General features: G+C 40.4%; 1 protein-coding gene across 5 annotated transcripts in view; it reads left to right on the top strand.

Moving 5' to 3' along the window:
- Nucleotides 1-25,544, top strand: part of LOC140728565 (bile salt export pump-like) — a 107,106-nt gene that overhangs the window by 54,343 nt on the left and 27,219 nt on the right. For all 5 annotated transcript variants that reach the window (XM_073047485.1, XM_073047488.1, XM_073047487.1 and 2 more), the window contains exons 9-17: nt 135-306; nt 3,231-3,355; nt 4,563-4,737; nt 6,114-6,227; nt 6,314-6,424; nt 13,351-13,476; nt 16,356-16,559; nt 24,285-24,455; nt 25,254-25,455. In XM_073047485.1, the coding sequence (XP_072903586.1) occupies nt 135-306; nt 3,231-3,355; nt 4,563-4,737; nt 6,114-6,227; nt 6,314-6,424; nt 13,351-13,476; nt 16,356-16,559; nt 24,285-24,455; nt 25,254-25,455 (1,400 nt within the window). The remainder of the gene's footprint in view (nt 1-134; nt 307-3,230; nt 3,356-4,562; nt 4,738-6,113; nt 6,228-6,313; nt 6,425-13,350; nt 13,477-16,355; nt 16,560-24,284; nt 24,456-25,253; nt 25,456-25,544) is intronic.

The raw sequence follows: 25,544 nt of genomic DNA, 5'->3' as shown, positions 1-25,544 counted from the left end.
GCATTAATTAAACTCTGTGTTCACTGTGATATTAGTCTTGAATAAAATACCATTGTGGCAGCATTTTATGTTCATTGTTCTCCGATTATAGCATTGTGTGAATTTTTGACACACATATTCTTCCTCTTTTACAGTGACATTAATAAAATTAATGATGCTATCGCTGATCAAGTTGGGATTTTCATTCAACGTTTTGCGACGTTTGTTAGTGGATTTCTCCTGGGGTTTGTCAGTGGCTGGAAGCTTACACTGGTTATCATTGCTGTCAGTCCCCTGATTGGAGTTGGAGCTGCTCTCATGGCGTTGGTGAGGAAACAACTGAGTGTACAAGGATTAACGCCATACCTGTGAAGTCAGATTACAACCACACATCAGTACCCAGCTCACCAGTTTTTAGCCTGAGTGGACAAGCCTCACTGAGAATGACCCAGCAAATTGAAAAGAAATGTGATGCAGTTCATGTGAATAAGAGGAACCTTAACTGAGAAAATTTAACTTGCCCACAATGCTTTACTATGTGGCGCATTACAATTTGAATAAAATATAGTGGATTCCAGTTAATTAGGCCATCTGTTAAGCAGGGCAGCTCCTTATTTGGGACAACTCTTAAAGAACAGAAACTATCTGAGAAAATAGCCAGTTTGTTTATTTTTGCCAGTTTGTGGCTTAATTGGGGCAGGAGACTGTTGCCAAACAGCTTCCGATAAGTGCCAGTCATGTGCACTTGTGTGGCCATTAGGCACTCCACCGAGCTTAGGGCAAACGGTTTTTATATAGCATCAGTTGTGTGTGTTTGTGTTCAAAAAGCAGCGATTTTTGCCACAGATGGTTGGTGAGAAAGACTGTTTTGCTCACTGCGATTTCAAGCATTCAGGCTTGAAGATACTAGAAACAAACAGGAGTGAAAATGAAACCATTTCTCTGCTTCAACAAGTTAGGAAACACAAAAAATTTGAAGGTATCAACAATCATCTTGAAAATAAAGATCTGGAGGATTCAATCGTCGAAAGGATTGTGTGAAGACAGTCCCTTATCTTGGTGTCTGTCTTGATTTTGTTCATTTAGTCAATCAGAGCATGACTGAGTACATTGGATTAATTCCTCTGTCGGTAACTATTAGGAACTAATACACAGCTTTATAGTAGTATTCACGATGTTCTAATTTGTTCAGTTTTTTTAAATTTAAGTACGTAATTTGTTACTGATTTAAAGAGTAGTTTGTCTTTCTTACACCTTTTTAACTATTTCTATGAAACTTCAGCTAATTGGAGCAGTTGTTTAACTGGGCGAAAATATATTGGTCCCAATGTGTCCTAATTAATCGGAATCCACTGTATATAACCAAAGAGAAATCAGGGACTTACTCCAAGGTGAAAATGTCCACTATTCTTTTTTCCCAGCCTTCTGAGAATTTGATGGGCTAATACATCTAGGTATGTAAACCTTCTGGTGGCACCCAACCCTGTAAGATGGTCATTTGCACTTACATGAATGCCATTTTGGTAGAACGGTATTTCACAACACAAAGGAGGTATGTTTTAGGATCGGTTAGAGGTGCCAGACCTAAAGCAAATCCCAGACCATTGAAACTAGCACTGGGGACCTAGATCCGGTGGGTTCTCTTTAACTTGCATAAATATACCTCATCATAACTTATGCAACAATTCCTTGCCCACCATTCTTGAACCTTGATCATGAGCTTAGCTGACCCTCCATCACCACCACCACACTGCTTGCTTATCACTTTAGCTGCTCAATTACAACCTTCCAAATTCAAAGAAATTCAGATAAATCCCTCCTCCCAATTTAAACCTTTTAGTTATTTTCTTCTGGTGAAACTGTGTTACAGCCCCTAGCTGTGCCCTAACTGGAAGATCTGACAAAGGTCTTGCAAAAGCATAATTTCCTTCCCTTTATGTTTTAGCATCCTCAAAATGAAGACCAATGTTCTTGAAATAAAAATACCAAGCTTGTATTCAAATCAGATACGGTATGGTAGAGTACTGGTTAGCACAACGCTTTACAGTACTAGCGACCTGGGATTAATTCCTGATGTTGTCTGTATGGAAGTTGTATGTTTTCCCTGTGACCAGGTGGGTTTCCTCCCAGACTCCAGCTTCCTCTTACAGTCCAAAGACGTACCAGTTGGTAGGTTATCAGTCATTGTAAATTGTCATGTGATTGGGATAGGGTTAAATCGGGGATTGCTGGGCGACATGGCTCGAAGGGCAGGAAAGGCCTTCTCCATGCTGAATTTCAATAAATAAAATGAAACATAGCCTGACATTGAATATGAATGCTTATGTTTAATTTAATCGCTTCTTTCACCTGGCCATCAACACTTACTGGTTTGGTCCTTGGAAACCCCTATCTCTTCCCCAGTTTCATTCTGACATTAAATTGACAGGTCCACATCTTCCTAGCTCCTTCCACGCATATCTAATAATTGCAAATGTTGTCATAAATGAAATTTGTTGAAAATTACTGAAAAAAATTAATGTTTTTCCTCAAGTTTCCTGTGCAACTTTGCTAATTTTCTTGACATTCTGTGCCATTGCTAAGAATGCCAGATTTACATAATTGCTTTCACTGAAACAACAGTTGATTTTTTTTCATCAGTGTTGTTCTGGTAAAATTAAAAGTACTCTGTATAGTGGCAAACACAAACAAACCAGTGTTGCTGCTGGTAACCACATGGGATGTTATCCCTGTATGACACACCCTCCAATCAATCCAGTCATAATGTTCCACGAAGTCAATGAAATGTATTCAATCCTTTGTTTAGCAACTGGCAAAAAAACTTGAAGCAACAAAACTAAGTATGATAGAACAGCCAACAAAGGATATTCATATGACACTCGGCAGTCCCCAGAACCAAACTGTCCAGAACAGAACATGAATACGTGACTTAATCCCTTCACTTTTACCATGCCTCCCACCCACATGACTAGTTACTATAATGAACATAATAAACACGCAACATAGAATACAAAGCAGATAGAAAACTTTGCATGGTGAATGCAACTGGATGAAACTTGATGGTGAATGTATTTAATTATGCAGTAAAAAAAAGTTTAACAATTTCATGAAAAATGGATACAGCATTATAAAGCACTTCAAAATTATTTAGATGCAGCATCTACAGTATCTCTAAAGTTCATTAGCTATTGTAGACTACAGGGAAAATAATTAGAGTACAAGAATAATGCCTAACCTCATTTTAATTACAGTCTATCTCAAAACTGACTGGTCTTGGATTAAAAGCTTATGCTAAAGCTGGTTCTGTAGCAGATGAAGTGCTTTCATCCATAAGAACAGTGGCTGCATTCAGTGGCGAGAGAAAAGAGGTGGAAAGGTCAGTTGTGATGATAAGGCTATCTGTTGCCTATTAATTTAGCTATTAATTTTTAACAAAGATACAAGGTGATGAGTCATGTGAGAGCTAACATTTGGAAATGTGTTTTAATTGGCTACAGACCCTAAGATAGAGATTCAGATACCAAGACATAAAAAAAATTAATGACTGACAAAAGGTCTTTTGGTCTACCACCTGTTTCAGAGTTTCTGTACCGCATTGTTGGAAACCACTGTTTTTTTAATAATAGTTTTTATAAGATTTGTACTTTTTACTAAAGTTGTAGTTTAATCATTTGAACGTTTTAACAAAATCATGTATTTTTCACAAATATATGGTGGTTAATCCCCATTTACTGGCAGAAAGAGGTATAGCAGATGGTTATCACCTTCACAAGAGCCTACAGATGCTGGAAATCCAAAGCAATACACACAAAATGCTGGAGGAACTCAGCAGGCCAGGCAGAATCTCTGAAAGACAGTAAATTGTCAATGTTTTGGGTCGAGACCCTCTTTAGGACTAATGAACGGTCTCGAGAAGGGTCTTGGCCCAAGACCTCAACTGCTCATTCTTTTCATTGATGCTGCCTGACCTGGTGAATTTCTCCAGTGTTTTGTGTGTGTTGGTTTAGCCCCTTTCTCATTTTTCATTGACTAAGTATGAATACATTACCCATGTGATGTAATTATATAATTATTGATTAGTTTATTTAACCTAAGGAATTTCCCTTATCTGAAATATAAAGGTGACATTTTTCAAAGGCCATCTTTTCTTTTACCTTCACCTCATTTGCTGTTCAGCCACACCTCGGCTTCATTTCCCAGCTCTTTATTTAGTTTGCTTGATATTTGTATGTTCGCTTGTACTTTGAAATAAACAATCGTTAAAAATTTAGACTGCTCATCATTCATGACTCCCAGAAGAACATTAAGGATCAGAAAATAAACAGAGAGCCAACAGTATGTTAGGAAATAGAAATAAATTCCATAAAATAAAATAGGTGTCAATAAAATTATGATTCAGTCATTCTGAGTCCCTCAAAAATGTGCTAATTAAAGATCATCACCACTCACCCACATGACTGATGACACAATGACTCATATATTTAACAACATAGCAATATAATGTACTGAGAAAGGCAGTTATACTAGTTATACTAGTTAGTTATACTTTGTGTAATACCTGTTATTACTAAATTTATATACAGATACGACAAAAACTTGGTGTTTGCTCAACGCTGGGGCATTAGGAAAGGGATCATCATGGGATTTTTCACAGGCTACGTATGGATGATAATCTTTTGCTGCTATGCTCTAGCGTTCTGGTATGGATCTCAGTTGGTTATAGAACAAAATGAATATACTCCTGGTGGTCTTTTACAGGTATGATTATAGCAAACTTTTGATCAAAAATGTATATTTAATTAAATGATAGTAAACTGAAAGAAACATTTTTGGACTTGAAATGTAACATAGACTATACTTCTGCCTGAATCAAATGACTAGGAGTGCAGTTAATTAGTATAATATATATTACATTTCAAGTCCAAAAATTAGTTAATGAAACTTGTACAAGACCAATAAAGAGGCATTGTGCATAAATCACCCTGATTTTAGTTTTATACAAGTGTCTACTTTTATAATACTTTAATCACTTTAAAATTAGTTACTTTCTTATTAATTTTGAGGTGGACCATGATATTACACTATTTAATTGACTCCATAGGTGATCCTGATTTCAAAATCATGAACTCATTTGTGTGTCACTTTGAATTCAGGCTGCAATCTGTCACATTCAGTCTCCTGGAGATAAAACTCAAAGTGACTTTTATTATCAAAGTACATATATGTCACCAGAAACAGTCCTGAGGCTCGCCTACTTGTGGGCATACGGTGGAGCTGGCACAGTTAGATGGTGGTTAGCACAACGCTTTATAGTACAGGCAACCGGAGCTCCATTCCTGCAGCTGTCTGTAAGTACGTTCTCTCTTGAGAAACCACGCAGGTTTCCTAATGGGGGGTTCCGTTTTCCTTCCACGGTCCAAAGACGTACCGGTTGGTAGGTAAATCATCCTGGGATTAGGCTAGGATTGAATTGGGGGATTGCTGGGCAGTATGGTTTGAAGGGCCAGAAAGACCTACTTGGTGCTGTTTCTCAATAAAGAAATAAATAAACCTATAGAATCATAGCCACGCCAGAATCAATGAAAGACCACCCAACGTGGGTGTTCAACCAGAGTACAGAAGACAACAAACTATGCAAATACAAAAAGAAGAAGCAGTAATGATAGTAAATGAATATCGAGGACATGAGATGAAGAATCTCTGAAAGTGAGTCCATAGGTTGATGTGGCAAGTGAAGTTAAGCGAAGATATCACCTTTGGTTCAAGAGCCTGATGTTTGAGGTGTAGAAACTGTTCCTGAACCTGGTGGTGTGAGTCCAGAGGGTCTGGTACCTTCTTCCTGATGGCAGCAGCGAGAAGAGAGCATGTCGTGGGTGGTAGGGCATGTCCTGATGCTGGAACAACCTACTCCATGCTGTATTGATAAATAAAAAAATACACTTAACAACCGAGCCTGTTTTTGGGGCCAGATTGTGACACTGCACTAATTCCCCTCTCATTGAATTTGTTAGTATGGTGTTTAGAAGACAAAAGATTTTTGAGGTCATTGTTGAGATTGAGTTCTCTATATTTTAAATGATTGTATGTCACAACTGGATTTAAAATGAACTCAGAATAGTTTTTCTTTACCTTAGGTGTTCCTGGGGGTTCTGGTGGCTGCTATGAATCTTGGCCAAGCTTCACCTTGTTTGGAAGCTTTTGCATCTGGCCGTGGTGCCGCTGTGAAAATATTTGAAACGATAGACCGGGTGAGTTAAAGAAAACAGTGAAGGCACAATCCAACGCACAGGACTCAACAGGCAAGTGTAATGAATGTTATGCCTCTTCACTTTAGGAACCCGAGATTGACTGCATGTCAGAAGATGGATACAAACTGTGTAAAGTGAAAGGTGATATTGAATTCCACAATGTGACTTTCAATTATCCTTCCAGGCCAGAAGTAAAGGTACACAAACCCTCATCTAAAAATGTTATTTATTTATTTAAATAGAATGTCAAAAAGATTTGCTAGAGGTTTCAGCATTATGCTGATAGTACCAGATTTAAAGAAGCAATGAGATGATACAAGAAGTTGTTTGTAATATTACAGCTTTTAGTTCCCTTCATCCTCAACACCAGTGCCCTTCTCCCCAGCATCCCCCCCCCCCCCCACTCCTGGCCTGTGTGCTGAGCCCATTGCTCTTCACTCTGTTCACACTTGACCTCACAGCCAAACGTCTGAGCAATTGCATTGTCAAGTTCGCCAATGACAAGACAGTGGTGGGGCTCATCACCAACAACCTACTGATTGGAAGTGAAAGAGTGCAAGGCCTGGTGCTGGGCAGTAACCTCTTCCTTGCTCTCACTGATTCAGGAACAGCCTCTTCCCCTCTGCCGTCCGATTTCTGAATGGACATTGAACCCATGAACGCTACCTCACTTCTGATCCTGAAACAAGACAAGTGAGATGGTTATCAACTTCAGGAGAACTTGCACCCCTCATAGTCTTGACTCTTGAATCTTAGAGTTAGACAGCACAGAAACAGGCACTTTGACCAATCTCCATTTGGACCAAGTTGCCGAACTGAGCTTGTCCCATTTGCTGGCCTACGGTCCATAGTCCTCAAAGCATTTCCTATCCATGTAACTGTCCAAATGTCTTTCTTGTACCCATCATGACCACTTCCTCTAGCAGCTTGTTCCATATGCTCACCAACCTCTCTGTACAAAAGGTTACCCCTCTAGTCCCTTTTAAATCTTTCTCCATTCCATTGAAAAGTATGCCCTCTGGTTTTGAACCCCCTTACCCCGGGGAGAAGACTTCCGTTACTCCACTCAGGCCTCTTACTTCTTCTCAGCTGCCTATCACTTCCCCCTGGGTCCCCTCCTCCTTCCCTTTCTCCTACGGTCCACTCTGCTCTCCTATCAGATAGCTGCCTCTTCAGCCCTTTATCTTTCCTATCCACCTGGCTTCACCTATCAACTTCCAGCTAGCCTCTTTCCACTCCCCCCATCTTTTTATTCTGGCATCTTTCCCCTTCCTTCTCAGTCCTGAAGAAAGGTCTCAGCCCAAAATGTTGACTGTTTGTCCATTTCCGTAGATGCTGCCTGACCTGCTGAGTTCCTCCAGTACCTTGTGTGTGTTCTTTTCTCTTGGGGATCATTGTTGGTTACATGCAGAGGAGTGGCCTGTGAAGATGAGTAGAATAAGCCAATAACTTTGAACTTTAAATGACCTTCATACACTCTCCATTGCCATTGTCACCATAAGAGTGGACACAGCCTCCTTCATTTTTTAAAACAATGGATCCTTTCAAAATACCTCCAGAAACCTCTGCTGTCCCCAGGTGGTCTAATGAAGACTGCATCTATCACAGGGCTGCATCCTTTGCATTGATTTTCAGAAAAAAATCCGTTCACTGCTATTTTAGTACAAAGGAATTGGTACTCAGGTTCAAAGTAAATTAATTATCAAAGTACATATATGTCACCATATAACTTAATATTCATCTTCTTGAGGGCATTCACAGTAAATATAAGAAACACAACAGAATCAATGAGAGAATGAGAGACCCAACCCAACAGGACAGATAAACAACCAACGTGCAAAAGACAACAAACTGTGCAAGTACAAAAATAATAATAATAATAACAACTATCGAGAACATGAGATGAGGAGTCCTTGAAAGAGAGCCCATCAGTTGTGGGAACAGGTTAGTAATGAGGCTGCTGAAGTTTACCCTTCTGATCCAAGAGTCTGATGGTTGAGGTGAAATAACTACTCCTCACCCTGGTGTGATGGTGAGAGTCCTGAGGCTCCTGCACCTTCTTCCTGATGGCAGCAGCGAGAAGCAAGCATGTCCTGGGTGGTGGGGGCTGCTAATGATGGGCGTTGTTTTCCTGCCGGATGTGCTTAATGGTGCGGAAGGCGTTACCTGTGATCTATGTTTGTAGGATTTCCCATTCAAGGGCATTGATATTTCCATACCAGACTGTGATGCAGCCAGTCAATATACTCTCCACCACATTGCTATAGAAGTTTATCAAAGTTTTAAGTGACATGCCAAATCTTCACAAACCTCTAAGAAAGCAGAAGTGCCGCTGAGTCTTCTTCAAAATTGCACTTACGTGCTGGACCCAGGAGAGATCGCCTGAAATGATAACACCGAGGAATTTAAAGTTGCTGACCCTCTCTGCATCTAATGCTCCAATGAGGACCTCTGGTTTGCCCCTCCTGGTCAATAGTCATCTCCTTGGTCTTGCTGACATTGAGTGACAGGTGGGTGTTGTGGCACCATTCAGCCAGATTTTCAGTCACCCTCCTATATGCTGATTCGTCAGCACCTTTGATTTGGCCAAAGACACTGTTATCCTACGAGCCTGTGCTTATACTCCGTGATAGGTGGTATTGGAACTCTATTTCTCTGTCTTAGTTTCATCATTGATTTATTGAGATACAGCACAGAATAGGTTCTTCCAGCCCAGCAACCCCTGATTTAACCCGAGCCTAATCATGGGACAATTTACAATGACCAGTCAACCTATCAACTGGTACTTCTTTGGACTGTGGGAAGAAACTGGAGCACCCAGAAGAAATCCACACAGTCCACGGGGAGAACGTACAAACTCCTTACAGATGGCACTGGAATTGAACTCTGAACTCCAATGTCATAAACGCCAATCTATTCTCCCTTCTTACTTCCACCAGGGAGACCAATATCCTGGCGGGGAGGTTTACTAAGGCTGCTGGGGAGAGTTTAAACTAGAATTGTTGGGGGGTGGGAACCAAACTGAAGAGACTGGGGAAGAGGCTGTGGGCTCACAAATAGAGAAAGCTTGGCGACTGTGTGAGAGAGGATAGGCAGGTGATAGAGAAGGGATGATCTCATACTGACAGTTTGAGATGTGTCTATTTTAACTTAAGGAGAATTGTGAACAAAACAGATGAGCTTAGAATGTGGATCAGTACTTGGAGCTATGATGTGGTGGCCATTACAGAGACTTGGAATGCTCAGGGACAAGAATGGTTACTTCAAGTGCTGGGTTTTAGATGTTTCAGAAAGGACAGGGAGGGAGGCAAAAGAGGTGGGGGCTTGGCACTGTTGATCAGAGATAGTGTCATGGCTGCAGAAAAGGTGGATGCCATGGAGGGATTGTCTACGGAGTCTCTGTGGGTGGAGGTTAGGAACAGGAAGGAGTCATTAACTCTACTGGGTTTTTATAGGCCGCCCAATAGTAAAAGGGATATTGAGGGGCAGATAGGGAAACAGATCCTGGAAAAGTGCAATAATAACAGAGTTGTCATGATGGGAGATTTAATTTCCCAAATATCAATTGGCATCTCCCTAGAGCGAGAAGTTTAGATGGGGTGGAGTTTGTTAGCTGTGTTCAGGAAGGTTTCTTGACACAATATGTAGATAAGCCTACAAGAGGAGAGACTGTACTTGATTTGGTATTGGGAAATGAAACTCGTCAGGTATCAGATCTCTCAGTGGGAGAGCATTTTGGAGATAGTGATCATATAATTCTATCTCCTTTACAATAGCACTGGAGAGAGATAGGAACAGGCAAGTTAGAAAAGCGTTTAATTGGAGTAAGGGGAATTATGAGGCTATCAAGCAGGAACTTGGAAGCTTAAATTGGGAACAGATGTTCTCAGGGAAAGGTACGGAAGAAATGTGACAAATATTCAGGGCATATTTGTGTGGAGTTCTGCATAGGTACGTTTCAATGAGACAAGGAAGTTATGTCAGGGTACAGGAACCGTGGTGTACAAAGGCTGTAGTAAATCTAGTCAAGAAGAGAAGAAAAGCTTACAAAAAGTTCAGAGAGCTAGGTAATGTTAGAGATGTAGAAGATTATAAGGCTAGTAGGAAGGAGCTTAAGAAGGGAATTAGGAGAGCCAGAAGGGGCCATGAGAAGGCCTTGGCGGGCAGGATTAAGGAAAACCCCAAGGCATTCTACAAGTATGTGAAGAGCAAGAGGATAAGACGTGAAAGAATAGGACCTATCAAGTGTGACAGTGCGAAAGTGTGTATGGAACTGGAGGAAATAGCAGAGGTACTTAATGATTACTTTACTTTAGTATTCACTATGAGAAAGGATCTTGGTGATTGTAATGATGACTTGCAGCGGACTGAAAAACTTCAGCATGTAGATATTAAGTAAGAGAATGTGCTGGACCTTTTGGAAAGCAGCAAGTTGGCTAAGTCATCGGGACCAGATGAGATGTAACCCAGGCTACTGTGGGAGGTGAGGGAGGAGATTGCTGAGCCTCTGGCGATGATCTTTGCATCATCAATGGGGACGGGAGAGGTTCCAAAGGATTGGAGGTTTGCAGATGTTGTTCCTTTATTGAAAAAAGGGAGTAGAGATTATAGACCAGTGAGTCTTATTTCAGTGGTTGGTACATTGATGGAGAAGATCCTAAGAGGCAGGATTTTTGAACATTTGGAGTGGTATCATTTGATTAGGAATAGTCAGTATGGCTTTGTCAAGGGCAGGTTGTGCCTTACGAACCTGATTGAATTTTTGAGGATGTGACAAACCACATTGATGAAGGAAGTGCTGTAGATGTAGTGTATATGGATTTCAGAAAGGCATTGATTTGTGGATCCAGAACTGGCTTGCCCACAGAAGACAAAGTGGTTGTAGACAGGTCATATTTTGCATGGAGGTCAGTGACCAGTGGAGTGCCTCATGGATCTGTTCTGGGACCTTTACTCTTCGTGATTTTTATAAATGACCTGGATGAGGAAGTGGTGGAATGGGTTAGTAAATTTGCTAATGACACAAAGGTTGGGGGTGTTATGGATAGTGTGGAGGGCTGTCAGAGGTTACAGCGGGACATTGATAGGATGAAAAACTGGGCTGAGAAGTGGCAGATGGAGTTCAACCCAGATAAATGTGAAATGATTCATTTTGGCAGATCAAATATGTTGGCAGAATATAGTATTAATGGTAAGACTCTTGGCAGTGTGGAGGATCAGAGGGATCTTGTGGTCTGAGTCCATAGGACGCTCAAAGCAGCTGCACAGGTTGACTATGGTTAAGAAGGCATATGGTGTATTGGCCTTCATCAATCGTGGAATTGAATTTAGGAGCTGAGAGGTAATATTGCAGCTATATAGGACCCAAGTCAGACCCCACTTGGAGTAATGTGCTTAGTTCTGATCACCTCACTATAGGAAGGATGTGGAAACCATAGAAAAGGTGCAGAGGAGATTTACAAGGATATTGCCTGGATTGGGGAGCATTCCTTATGAGAACAGGTTGATTGAACTCAGCCCTTTTTCCTTGGAGTGACAGAGGATGAGAGGTGACCTGATAGAGGTGTATAAGATGATGAGAGGCATTGATTGTGTGGATAGTCAGAGGCTTTTTCCCAGGGCTGAAATGGCTGCCACAAGAGGACACAGGTTTAAGGTGCTAGGGAGTAGGTACAGAGGAGATATCAGGGGTAAGTTTTTTACACAGAGAGTGGTGATTGCATGGAATGGGCTGCCAGCAAAGGTGGTGGAGGCGGATACGATAGGATCTTTTGAGAGACTTTTGGATAGGTGCATTGAGCTTAGAAAAATAGAGGGCTATGGGTAAGTCTAGTAATTTCTAAGGTAGGTATTGTGTATTGTGCTGTAGGTCTTCTGTGTTTCTATGCTTCATTGTTACTAGTTTTAATGGCCCATCATTGAAATGTTCCCACAATCAATGGACTCACTTTCAAGACTCTTCATGTTACATTCTCAATATTTATTGCTTATTTATTTATTTATTTATTATTGTTTCTTCTTTTGCATTTGCACAGTTTGCTGTCTTCTGCACTCTATTTGGGTGGCTTTTCATTGATTCAGTTATAGTTACTATATTATAGATTTGTATGCCTGCAAGAAATTGAATCTCAGGGTTGTTTAGGATGATATATTTGTACTTTGATAATAAATTTACTTTGATCTTGGAACTTTGAATACTGATACAGCTATTAAAAGAGAACTTGGAGAGAATAGGCAATGGGGTAGCCAGGGTGTGAACTCCTACACTACCATGGCAACCATGGTTTGAACCCTAACAATATGCAAATATAGAAATACGAGCAATTCTTGGCAGATTAACCAACCAAGTATAAAATCCTTTGCTGGTAAATGGAATGATTTTCCCCAAAGATCTTTCAAAGAAAGTACTTTTAAAAGTCATTCTACCTTTTCCTTCCCTTTTAACTTCACCCAGGTCAGGCATTTGATGTAATGTATGGAAAAGTATTCCAGCAAGTGTTATGCTTCTTAAAATCAGAAGTCCATCAGGTCACTTATGAGATTTCTTCTACTTGGCATATTCCTATGGCAATGGCTTCATTTTTATCTCTATACTTTACAAAAATCATCATCATCATTACGTGCTATGTTTATGGCATGTGCGATCATGGTCTCCATACCATGATTGTTCTTGGCTAACTTTTCTACAGAAGTGTTTTGCTATTGCCTTCTTCTGGGTGGTGTCTTTACAAGGTGGGTGACCCCAGCCATTATCAACACTCTTCAGAGACTGTCTGCCTGGCATCAGTGGTCACATAATCAACATATGGCTATCCACCACCTACTCCTATGACTCCATGTGATCCTGATTGGGGGTGGGAGGGTGGCTAAGCAGGTGCTACACATTGCCCAAGGGTAACCTGCAGGCTAGCATAGGGAAGGAGCACCTTACACCTCCTTTGATAGAGATGTATCTCCATCCCATCACCCATTACTTAGTTTTTAAAAATGCATAATAAAAGAAAGATTCGACTGAGGCTCACAATGTTTGGTTTGTTTCAATAACTGCCTTGATTTACTCAAATATATTTTAAGTTGCCTTGCATGGAGCTTAACTTTGTTGTCTCACATTCACATTTCCCAGATTCTCAATCGACTTAGTATGGTTATTAAAGCAGGTGAAACAACAGCATTTGTTGGACCAAGTGGATCTGGTAAAAGCACAGCAGTGGAGCTAATTCAGAGATTCTATGATCCCAAACAAGGAATGGTATGTATTAAAATTGCTTCCAAAAATGTAAACAATTTGATAAACAGAGATAAGGCCTAAAGTTGGATAAATTACCAGGGCCAGTCTGGCTACACCCCAGTGTTTTGAAAGAGGTAGCTAAAGAGAATGTAGATATATTAATAGAATCAAGGAGAAGTACAGCTTAGAAACAAGCCCATCTAGTCCATGCTGAACCATTTAAACTGCCTTCTCCCAACGACATCCATACCTCTACCATTCACGTACCCATCCAAACTTCTCCTAATCATTGAAATTGAGCTTTCATTGTGAACTTTCAAGAATAACTGATGTCAGAGAGGGGCCCAGAGGACTGGAGAATTGCAAATATGACAGTGCTGTTTAAGAAGGGAGGGAGGCAAACGACAGGAGATTTTAGATGGGTTAACGACCTTGGTGGTTGATCAGATTTTAGAGTCCATGTTCAAAGTATACAATAAAATAGGACAAAATTAACAGTTTCACTGATGGGAGAGTTGGTCTGACAAATCCGTTAGAATTGTTTGAGGTGGTATCAACAGGTTTGACAAAGGAGAATTGGGGGACGTTAATTTACTTGGATTTTTTGAAGGCCTTCAATGAGTTGCCATACATGAATCTGATAAGATAAGAGGCAAGCTACAAGTATAGATAGAAGATTGACTGATTGGCAGAATTCAGAGGGTGAACATAAAAGGGCCATTTTCCAGGTGAATGCTGGTGACCAGTGGAGTTCTGCAGGGGTCAATGTTGGGACCGGAACCTTCAATTCGTATATTAATAATCTGTATGGAAAATCTATGGCATTGTGGCCAAGTTTGAAGATAGGTGGGGGAACTATTAGTATCATGGATGCAGGGAGTCTGCAGAAGGACTTGGACAGGTTGCAGAGTGGACAAAGGAGTGGCAGATGGAATATAATGTAGAGATGTGTGGGGTTATGCACAGGAAGAATAAATGTGTAGACTAGTTTCTAAATGGTAAGGAAATGCAGAAATTAGAGGTGCAAAAGGACCTTGGAAGTCCTAGTTCAGGATGGTTGAACTTGCAGGTGATTCGGTAGCGAAGAAGGCAAATGCAATGTTAACATTGCATTGGATGTCATTGGATAAAGTTCAGTAGAGGTTGATGGGTTGTTGACTAATCAAAGGGACAAAAGGAGAAAGCAGAACAACGGGGTTGAAATTATCAGCCATGACTGAATGGCAGAGCAGACTCAGTGGGCTGAATGGCCTAATTATCTTATGGTCTGTGGTCTAAATGCCAATGATTCTCTAGTTCTGGTTTAAATGATAAACTTTATATTTTGGTTAGATACATATTGTTTCACTTAAACTGAACAGCATTATCAATTTTTCTGCTAGAGATGGTCACCTGTATGCATGCCTGCATATTCAGTAAATTTAGAAATTATTTTTTACCTCAGGTTATTATTATGTCATTGAATTTTGGCTGGGATTTAACACTGTGGTTGAATTCCCATATGAAACATATTAATAAACCAATTTCACCTACTGGTGAGTCTATTCCTAACACTTCTGTTTGTATTTATAGTAAAAAAAAATCCAACTACAACTAACTGAGAGCAAATCTTGTCTGAGCTTGTATCACAGAACATCCAAGTTTTTAAATTTGTCCTCATAAACAAAAGATGAAGAGATTTCTTTCGCATCAAGACCAAAAACAAAACAGTGGACAGGGAGATCTAAGCCAATTATTGAATCCTATGTCAATATCATATTTTTATATATTGAGCAGCCTCACCTGGATGACAGATTAAGATTTTCTAGCAATTTAATTTGAGTTTCACATTTGCAACCATCATATATTTACTATAAATTAACAAATATAAATAGCCAGCAATCTTCATAACAGTCCTCCCTAATAAGTAATCTTCTACAGAACTGAACACGGCTTTGTAGGTGTAGTTAATAGTGCTATTCCTATGCCACTGAGTTAGCCACTCCTACATGGGAGGAGTTCACATACTGTACAAAGAGGGTTGTCAATAAAGTTTAGTTGAGTATCCTGCATGCTGACTTCCTGGTGTGCTCTGCACTATCCCTCAATAGCAAACTCAACAACTTTGTCATAAAAGCTTTAACAAAGATGACAATACTAAGGGAGTACTACTTTGTAGACATTGAGACCTTGCTACTTACTCAGTTAAATGCAAAAGACCTTTTCCCACCTTTCACAAAGTAAAAAGATGGAAATGTTTGGATAATATTCTTCTCAGTAACAACAACAGAATATCAATACTTCGCTGCCATTTATCTCAATGCTGTGGAGAATTTTCTGCACAGAAATTGCTCAATACCCTTAGTATATTCATCACAATAACTTTAAAGTAAAGGAATTCTCTACACTTTAAAAAATAAGCTAATTGCTATGAAATCCATTTAGTTGCACCATAGTTGTAAGTTGACTTGTAGCAATGTATTACTTCTTTGGGAAGAAGCAATAGTTAAATTATCTGAGGAGAGAAAGATGCCTATTTTATTTTGATAAGAGCATAAATTAATTATGCACTTATCATAATAAATTGATATTTAAAACTGTGTTTGTGATTCAGTTTAAACCATCTCACATTCAATACATAGACTTCTCTAAAAATAATGTATAATATTTTATATATTGCATTTGAAATAATATCTCTTGCAATAAGGTCATATTTTAATATAAAAACTTTCTATTTTATTCATGACAAAATTATTTCAAATGCTGAAATCTAGTACAAAATCAGATTACTGGAAGAGTCCTACAGGTATGCTGTGCCTTTAGAGGTTTACACACTTAGCCTCTATCTGCTGAGTTCTTCCAGCGTTCTGTTTTTCTATTCTGGTTAATTGTTTGTTGTATATGTTATTTTTTTTTTGCAGATCACTCTGGACGGTCATGACATCCGCTCTTTAAATATTCCGTGGCTGCGTTCTTTGATTGGGATTGTTGAACAGGAGCCTGTCTTGTTTGCCACCACCATTGAGGAGAATATTCGATATGGTTGTGACAGTGTGACAAAGGATGAGATTATCAGGGCAGCCAAGGAAGCCAATGCTTATAATTTCATTATGGATCTGCCAGAGGTACCACTTACCATTTTCACTCACCACTTACCTCTCCTGCTTATCCCCTCCCTGCTTCCCCTTGATCTTTCCTCTGACTGGTTTCTCACCTGGCACCTTCCACCCTCCCCCCCCACCTTCTTTATAGGGCCCCTGCCCCCTCCTTCTTCAGTCCTGACGAAGGGTCACGGCCCGAAACGTTGACTGCTCGTTTCCACGGATGCTGCCCGATCTGCTGAGTTCATCCAGCTTGTTTGTACCACTTACCATTTCGTTGTGTAACAGAAGTAGGTGTAATCCTCATAGCAAAATGCCTCTATGGAACAGGCTCCCAGACAAAGCAATTAAACCTGCCTTAATTAACTTCTGTAAGAATCTTACATGTACCATGAAAGGCTATTTTAGATTGGGTGTTGTGTAATGACCTAGATTTTATTAAGGAGCTTGACGTAAAGGAACTCTTAGGAGACAGTGATCGTAATATGATAGAATACATACTGCAATTTGAGAGGTAGAAGCATAAGTCACATGTATCTGTATCGCAATGGAATATAAGAAATTACAGAGGCCTGAGAGAGGAGCTTGCCCAGGTGGATTGGAGGATGATATTGGTGGGGATAACAGCACAGCAGAGATGGCTGACATTTCTGGGAATAGTTCACAAGGCACAGGATAGGTAAGTCCCACAGAGGAAGAAGTTCTCAAATGAAAGGAAGTTAAGGATTGCATAAAAGCCAAGGAAAGGGCACATAATGTAGCAAAAGTGAGTGGAAGTTGAATGATTGGGAAGCTTTTAAAATACAACAAAAGTCAAGTAAAAAAGCTATAAGAAGGGAAGAGATTAAATATAAGGGCAAACTAGCCAATAATATAAAGTAGGATACTAAAAATTATTTCAGTTACATAAAGAATAAAAGGGAGGTGAGATTTAATATTGGGCCACTGGAAAATAATGCTGGTGAGGTAGTAATGGGGACACAGAAATGGCAGATGAACTAAATGGATACTTTGCATCAGTCTTCACTGTGGAAGACACTAGCAGTGTGCCAGAGGTCTGTGAGTGTCAGGGAGCAGGAGTGAATGCATTGCAATTAAAAAGGAAAAAGTGCTAGGTAAACTCAAGGTGGATGAGTCACCTGGACCAGATGGACTATATCCCAGCATCATAAAAGAGTTTGCTGAAGAGAGAACGGATGCATTGGTCATGATCTTTCAAGAATCACTTGATTCTGGCATGGTTCCAGAGGACTGGAAGATTGCAAACGTCACTCTACTCTTTAAGAAGGGAGGAAGGCAAAAGTAAGGAAATTTTAGGCCAGTTAGCCTAACCTTAGTGGTTGGGAAAGTGTTGGTCTATTACCAAGGATGAGGTTTCAAGGTACATGAAGACAAATGATAAAATAAGTCAAAGTCAGTGTGGTTTCTGTAAAGGGAAAACTTGCCTGACAAATCTGCTAGAATTCTTTAAGGAAGTAACCTGCAGGGTGGACAAAAGAGTGGATGTCATTTACTTGGATTTTCAGAAGGCAATTGATAAGGTGCCACATGAGGCTGCTTAAGAAGATAAAACCCTATGACATTAGACGAAAGATACTGGCATGGATAGAGGAATGGAGGCAGTGAATGGGAATAAAATTGGCCATTCTGGTTGGCTGCCAGTGACTAGTGGTGTTCCTCAGTGGTCAGTATTGGGACCGATATTTTTCCCATTGTTTGTCAGAGATTCGGATAATGGAATTGGTGGATTTCTGACAAAGTCTGCGGATGATACGAAGATAGGTGGAGGGGTAGGTAGTGGTGAGGAAGCATTGTGATTGCAGCAGGACTTAGAGAAATTGGAAGAATGGGCAAAAATGTGGCCAATGCTGTACAGTGTTTGGAAGGATATGATAATGCATTTTGGTAAAAGGAACAATAGTGCAGGCTGTTACCTAAATGGGGAGAAGGTTCAAACATCAGAGGTGCAGAGGGACTTAGGCGTCCTCGTGCAAGACTCTCAGAAGGTTAATTTACATGTTGAGTCTGAGGTAAAGAAAGCAAATGCAATGTTGGCATTTATTTTAAGGGGAATAGAATATAAAGACAAGGAGATAATGCTGAAATTTTAATCAGGCTGCACTTGGAGAATGTCAACAGCTTTGGGCCCCATATCTCAGAAGGGAAGTGTTGTCATTGGGGAGGGTCCAGAGGAGGTTCAAGAGGATGATTCCAAGAATGAAGGGGTTAACATATGAGGAGCATTTGGCAGCTTTCGGCCTGTACTCACTGGAATTTAGAAGAATGCATGGGGATCTCATTGAAACCTACCGAATTTTAAAAGGACTAGATAGGGTGGATGTGGAGAGGATGTTTCCTATGGTGGCTTCTCCAGAACTAGAAGGCACGGCCTCAAAATTGAGGGGCAGCCTTTTAAAAGTACAGAGGAATTTTTTAGCCAGAGAGCAGTGAATCTGTGGAATGTTCTGCCATAGACTGAGGTGGAGGTCATGTCCACGGGTGTATTTAAGACAGAAATTGATTTATTTCTTGTTCAGTCAGGGCATCAAAGGATATGGTGAGAAGGCAGGTATATGGAGTTGAGTGGGATCCAAGATCAGCCATGATGGAATGGCGGAGCAGACTCGAAGGGGTGAATGGCCTAATTCTGCTCCTATGTTTTACGGTCTAACTATAATACCCTAACTGTCCCTGCACAATATCAATAAATAGTCTTTCCTGCTCCTCTTGTTCTGTTGATTAGTTATCTGTTTATTATGTTCACCTTTATTTAAGTTTGATTATTGATGTTTGTTCATGTGACCATTCTGCTAATTGTTGATTGCTCGTGGCTGTTTGCACTGTTGTCTTGGAAATTGTTGGTTGCTATTGTGTAGTCTACTCTGGTATTGTCCTGTGTTTTATGCTTGGTACCGAACCACAATCAATCGTGCTATGTTTTACATACTGGCAAAAAAGTGATTCTGGTTCTGATCAGATTTGTAGAAGGTTGTCACTGTGTCTACATTTAGTGCAGTTATATTGATTTCCTCCATAACAGGACACATTGGATCTCTGCAAAAATCTTGCAAGCCAGTGTTATGTGTATGCAGTAATATAACACATGCAGAATGTGAAGAAAATCTAGTTTTGTAATAATGTTAAAGTGCTTCCTCAACACCGCCTGGAGCTCCACCTATCTTCGTATTGTTAGCAATCTTCGGCCTTCCGCCCTTCTTAAAGAGTGAAGTGACATTTGCAATTTTTCAATGCTCAGGAACCATTCCAGGTTCTAGTGATTCTTGAAAGATTATTACTAATGCCTGTGCAATCTCTTCTGCTACCTCTTTCAGAACCCTAGGGTGTAGTCCATCTGGTCCAGTTGACTTATCAACCTTCAAACTTTTCAGCTTCCCAAAATCCCTCTCCTTAGTAATAGCAACGACATTTATATCTGCCCCAGCCGCTATTGCTTTTCTGCAATTCTGCTTGTGGCTTCCACAGTGAAGACTAATGTAAGATATTTGTTAAGTTCCTCCACCACTTCTTTGTCCCCATTATTACCTCTCCAGTGTCATTTTCCAGTGGTTTCATATCCACTCTTGTCTCTCTTTTACTTATATATCTGAAACTACTTTTTGCATCCTCTTTTATATTGTTGGCTATCTAATCTGCACATTTCTAGATTGTTTCAAGGAATCTGCGGTTTCATGTTTAATATTCCGTGTGTTATTCGCTTGTTTTTCGCCATTTGCACAATTCGTTTTTTGTTTTTTTTTTGCTGTTGGGTGTTTGATGTTTTCTTTCAACCAGTTCGATGGAGTTTCTATGTTTCATGGTTGTCTGCTGGAAGACAAATCTCAGGGTTGTATACTGCATACATACTTTGATAATACTCGTAAGTGTACTTTGAATGTTTAAATCTTTGACTTTTACCTTCATTTCTCTCTTTATGGCATTTTCTATTTGCCTTCTGTTGATTTTTAAAAGCTTCCCAATCCTCTAACTTCCCATTCATTTTAGCTGTATTACATGCCCTCTCTTTTGCTTTTATGTTGTCTTTGACTTCCCTTGTCAGCCACAGTTGCCTCATCCTCCCTTTAGAATGCTTCTTCATCTTTGGGATGTATCTTTCACGCACCTTCCGAATTTCCCACAGAAACACCGACTACTGCTGTTCTACTGTCATCCCTGCTAATGTTCCCTTCCAATCAACTTTGACCAGCTCCTCTTTCTTGCCTCTGTAATTGCCTTTACTCCACTACAATACTATTACATCTGATTTGGCTTCTCCTTTTCATACTGCAGGATGAATTCCATCATGTTATGATCACTGTCTCCTTTGGTTCATTTACCTTAAGCTTCCTAATCAAATCTGGGTCATTAAATAACACCCAGTCCAGAATTGCCTTTCCCCTACTGGGCTCAACCACAAGCTGCTCTAAAAAGCCATCTCACAGGCATTCTACAAATTCCCTCTCTTGGGATCCAGCACCAACCGATTTTCCCGGTCTTTCTTCATTGAAATCTGCTATGGTTATCGCAACATTGCTCCTCTTTCGTGCCTTTTCTATCTCCTTTTGTCATTTGTAGCCAATATCTGGCTACTTTTTGGTGTCTGTATGTAACTCCCAAGAGGGTATTTTTACCTTTCTGGTTTCTTAACTCTACCCACAAGAATTCTATGTCTTCCGATCCAATGTCACCTCTTTCTAAGAATTTGATTTCATTTTTTACCAGTAGAGCCACCCCACTCCCTCTGCCTACCTGCTTGTTCTTTCAATATAATGTGAATTAAGCTCTCAGGTGTGATCTTCTTTCAGCCACTACTCGGTGACGCCCACACATCATACCCGTCAATCTCCAACTGCGCTACAAGATGATCCATGCTATTTCATATACTGCATGCATTTAAATATAACACCTTCAGTCGTGTATTCATCACCCTTTCTGATTTTTGCCTCCTGTTGCACTTTCACTCATCTTGCTGACTGCAATTTTCCCCAATCACCTGCCTGTCCTTCCTCTCGGTCTCACTACACACTGCTTGTATACCAGCAGCCCCATCCTCAGCCCTATCACTCCAGTTCTTTTCCCCCTGCCAGATTAACGCTCCCCAACAGCTCTAGCAAACCTGCACACAACATGAAGGAGAATGGAACTGTTTTCCACTTTTGCAACTTAGTATTAAAGCTTTCTATTTCAGATCTAATACTAGATAAGTGTTGTGGCTCAGTGTTGCTGAAAGGCAGTCCAAAAGAGCAGTCCTTCCATTTGACTACCTTATTTTACCTTTTTCCCAGACTCATAAGTTTATGATCTTTATAAAAGGAAGTGAGGCTACTAATATTGTACTCCCAAATATGAGAAAATCTGCAGATGCTGGAAATCAAGGCGTACAAAATGCTGGAGCAACTCAGTAGGTCAGGCAGTGTGAATGGAGAAGAGTGAACAGTTGATGTTTCAGGCTGAGACCCTTCATCAGGACCGGAAAGGCAGAGGAGAAGTCAGAATAAGAGAGGTAGGGGGAGAGGAGGAAGAAGTACAATGTGGCAGGTGATAGGTGAAACTGGGAGTACTCCTAAACTTAAGATGAAGACTTTTGGTCAATCATTCTAACTTCAGATAGTTAGAGCTTAGGTGAAGGAGTTAGAACTGATCAAGCACTAACTTGCTGCATATAGCAGTCCCATTGGTTTCCTTTGAAGAGGTCAAACAATACATAGGCTACATATCCCCACCAAGCCTTCAATATTCAATAATTTTATGGCTGATCCTCTTCTATGCCATGGACCAATAACATTAAGCAAGGTGTCTGTGGACCTCAGGTTGGGAACCCCTGCTTTATATCAAGTCCACGTTCCTTCCAGATCCCCAAAAATACCGAGATCATCTTTTTCTCAAAATTATTAATCTCACTAATACACTGACATTAAGCATCCACAGATCCTTGTGGTGGAGAAGTCAAAAGTACACAACCCTCGGAGTAAGTAAAATTCTCTTCACCTTGGTACCAAATCCTGAGACTTCTGCCATTTCTACGCTTGATTAGATTGTTGTCAACCTGAAGTGTAGGCTTTTTCTTTACCCAGATGCTACTGAACCCACTGAGTTCCTCCAATAGATTGCTTGTTACTCCAGGGTCCAGCATTGGTAGTTCCTTGTGTCTCCCTCAGCATCATATCCTCTAAACTTCTGCAAAAACCTTTACCTGGCATTTTAATCAACTGCCTTCCAAAAATTCATATTCAATCCAATGACTTACTCCTTGCTCTAAACTGTCATGATAAATACTAATATATATTTAGTTGTTTGTTGTGCCCACATATTAATGTCCTCCTCCACATGCTAGCCATATCCATATCCAATTGTACACTATTATCTAAAAAGACCATAAGATATAGGAGCAGAATTAGGTCGTGTGGCCCATTGACCTTGCTCTGCCATTTCATTATCACTGATTCATTTCCTTCTCACCCCCATTCACCTGGCTCCTCCCGTATCCCTTCATGCTCTGACACAAATGCCCTAGTCACAAATCTATCAACCGCGACCATAATTAAACCCAATGTCTTGGCCCCCGCAGCCACGTATGATAATGGATTCACCACTCTCTAGCTAAAGAAATTCCTCCTCATTTCTGTTCAAAATGGACGTCACTATTCTGAGGCTCTGCCCTCTGGTCACCATATAAAACATCCACTCCACATCCATTCTATCAAGGCCTTTCAACATCTGATAAGGTTCAGTGAGATTCCCCCCCCCCCCCACTGCCCCCAGAAGCACCAGAGGGAGGCGATGGTTGGGCAAGGAGACAATGTGAGAGAGGGAAAAGGGGATGGGAAATGGAAAAGTGTGTGTGTGTGTGTGTGGGGGGGGGGGGGGTTGGGGGGGTGGGAGGTTTGGGGTCATTAACTGAAGTTTGAGAAATCGATGTTCATGCCATCAGATCGGAGGCCGCCCAAACGGAGTATAAGGTGTTGTTCCTCCAACTTAAGTCTGGTAATGCCCCCCTAATTCTCTCCCTTCTCCATTTCCCATCCCCTTTTCCCTTGCTCACATCTTCTTGCCCAGCCACTGCCTCCCTCTGATGCTCCTTCCCCCTTTTTCTTTCTTCCATGGCCTTCTGTCTCTTTCACCGATCAACTTCGCATCTCTTTACTTCATCCCTCCCCCTCTAAGTGTCACCCATCTCCTGGTGTTTTTCTCTCTCCCCCCTCCCCCCACCTTTTAAATCTACTCTTCAGCTTTTTTCTCCAGTCCTGCTGAAGGGTCTCGGCCTGAAACATCGACTGTACTGTTTTCCATAGATGCTGTCTGGCCTGCTGAGTTCCTCCAGTATTTTGTGTGTGTTACAGGACAATGCAAATACACTGAAGCTCTAAAATGTTGCAAAGTAAAGATTGTGGTACATTGATTATTTCAAAAATTTATGGATTATATTCATTAGCACATAATACAATAATTTCAGAATTATATTAGCATCATTTCAAAGTTATATCAGCATTATATAAAAGAAAGTTCCAGCTGTATACCAACAAAGGCTGTGTGTGCAGCAGCATTTCAGTTACCGCGTGGCCGCACACCCACACAACTTAGAGGGAACAGTGCTTCCCAAAATTCCTTTTCTAAGCATTTTATTCTTAGAAATTTCAATATTTAGTTTCTCTAGATGCTGGACCATACAGTAGAATTTCAAAGACATTATGCTTCACAGTTGTCCTTGGTGATATGAATAACTCACGTTTGCTTGTTCATAATTTTTCTCAGAAATTTAACACCCTTGTCGGAGAAGGCGGAGGGCAAATGAGCGGAGGTCAAAAACAACGTATTGCCATTGCTCGAGCTCTTGTGAGAAATCCCAAAATTCTGCTGCTGGATATGGCAACATCTGCATTGGACAATGAGAGTGAGGCAGTCGTTCAAATGGCACTTGATAAGGTTTGTTTAATTAGAAAATTACATTTATCAAATGACCTATAGCACTAAGAAATGGCAATCATTGATACTTTGTTCATCTTTACAATCTCCCTGGACTCTCAGCTCTTGTGATTCTGGTCTTTGGTGCATTCAGACCCACTTTTTTTCCTTGTTCTTTTTGGCTCTCTGCCCAAGATTTATCTTCCTAAACTCATCTGCCTCAATGCATATTACTTTCCTTTGTTTGATATCCTTTGGGAAGAGCCTTGTCACATGTCTCTACTGTAATCTCTGATGTTGTTGCTGGTGTATGTCTAAATTATTAAACTGAAGCTCAGTATCAGTTATTTTTTTGTTGAGATACAGTGTAGAATAGGCCCTTGTGGTCCTTTGAGCCACACTGCCAAGCAACCCCCGACAACCTCGATTTAACCTAACCTAATCACAGGACGATTTACAATGACCAATTAACCTACCTGGTAGGTCTTTGGACTGTGGGAGGAAACCAGAATACCCAGAGAAAACCCACACATTCCACGGGGAGGATGTACAGAGGCTTTACAGATGACGTTGGAATTGAACCCTGAATTCCAATGGCCTGAGCTCTAATCTGTTGCACGAACCACTACACTATACTGGGAGCTCGTTTGTATCAATTTTTAAAGTTGTCAAACAGTTTTACTTTGTTAAATTCTTCAACTTTAACTAAGCTGTAATTACTGTGGCGTTACTGTGGTGGTTTAATTTGGTAAATAACTGCATATTGACAAAATCTATGAGCAGAATATTTGAAAAGCAAAGCATTATTTTTGTGTGAAGGTTCGGATGGGTCGAACAACTATCTCCATTGCTCATCGACTATCCACAATAAGAAATGTTGATGTGATCATTGGCTTCGAACATGGAAGAGCTGTAGAAAGGGGAAAGCATGCAGAACTGCTTGAGAGGAAAGGAATTTATTTCACATTAGTAACTTTACAAACTCAGGGAGACCAAGCTCTCAATGAAAAGAGAAGACAAAGTAAGCAACTTAAAATTATTTTACTTGAATTATTTTATTCAAAACAAAATGTCACTGGATGATTTTTGAAACGTTGTTTGGTCGACATG

This window comes from Hemitrygon akajei, chromosome 5 (genome assembly GCF_048418815.1).
Source record: "Hemitrygon akajei chromosome 5, sHemAka1.3, whole genome shotgun sequence".
Lineage (NCBI taxonomy): Eukaryota > Metazoa > Chordata > Chondrichthyes > Myliobatiformes > Dasyatidae > Hemitrygon > Hemitrygon akajei.
This window is presented reverse-complemented; position numbering and strand designations above follow the sequence as displayed.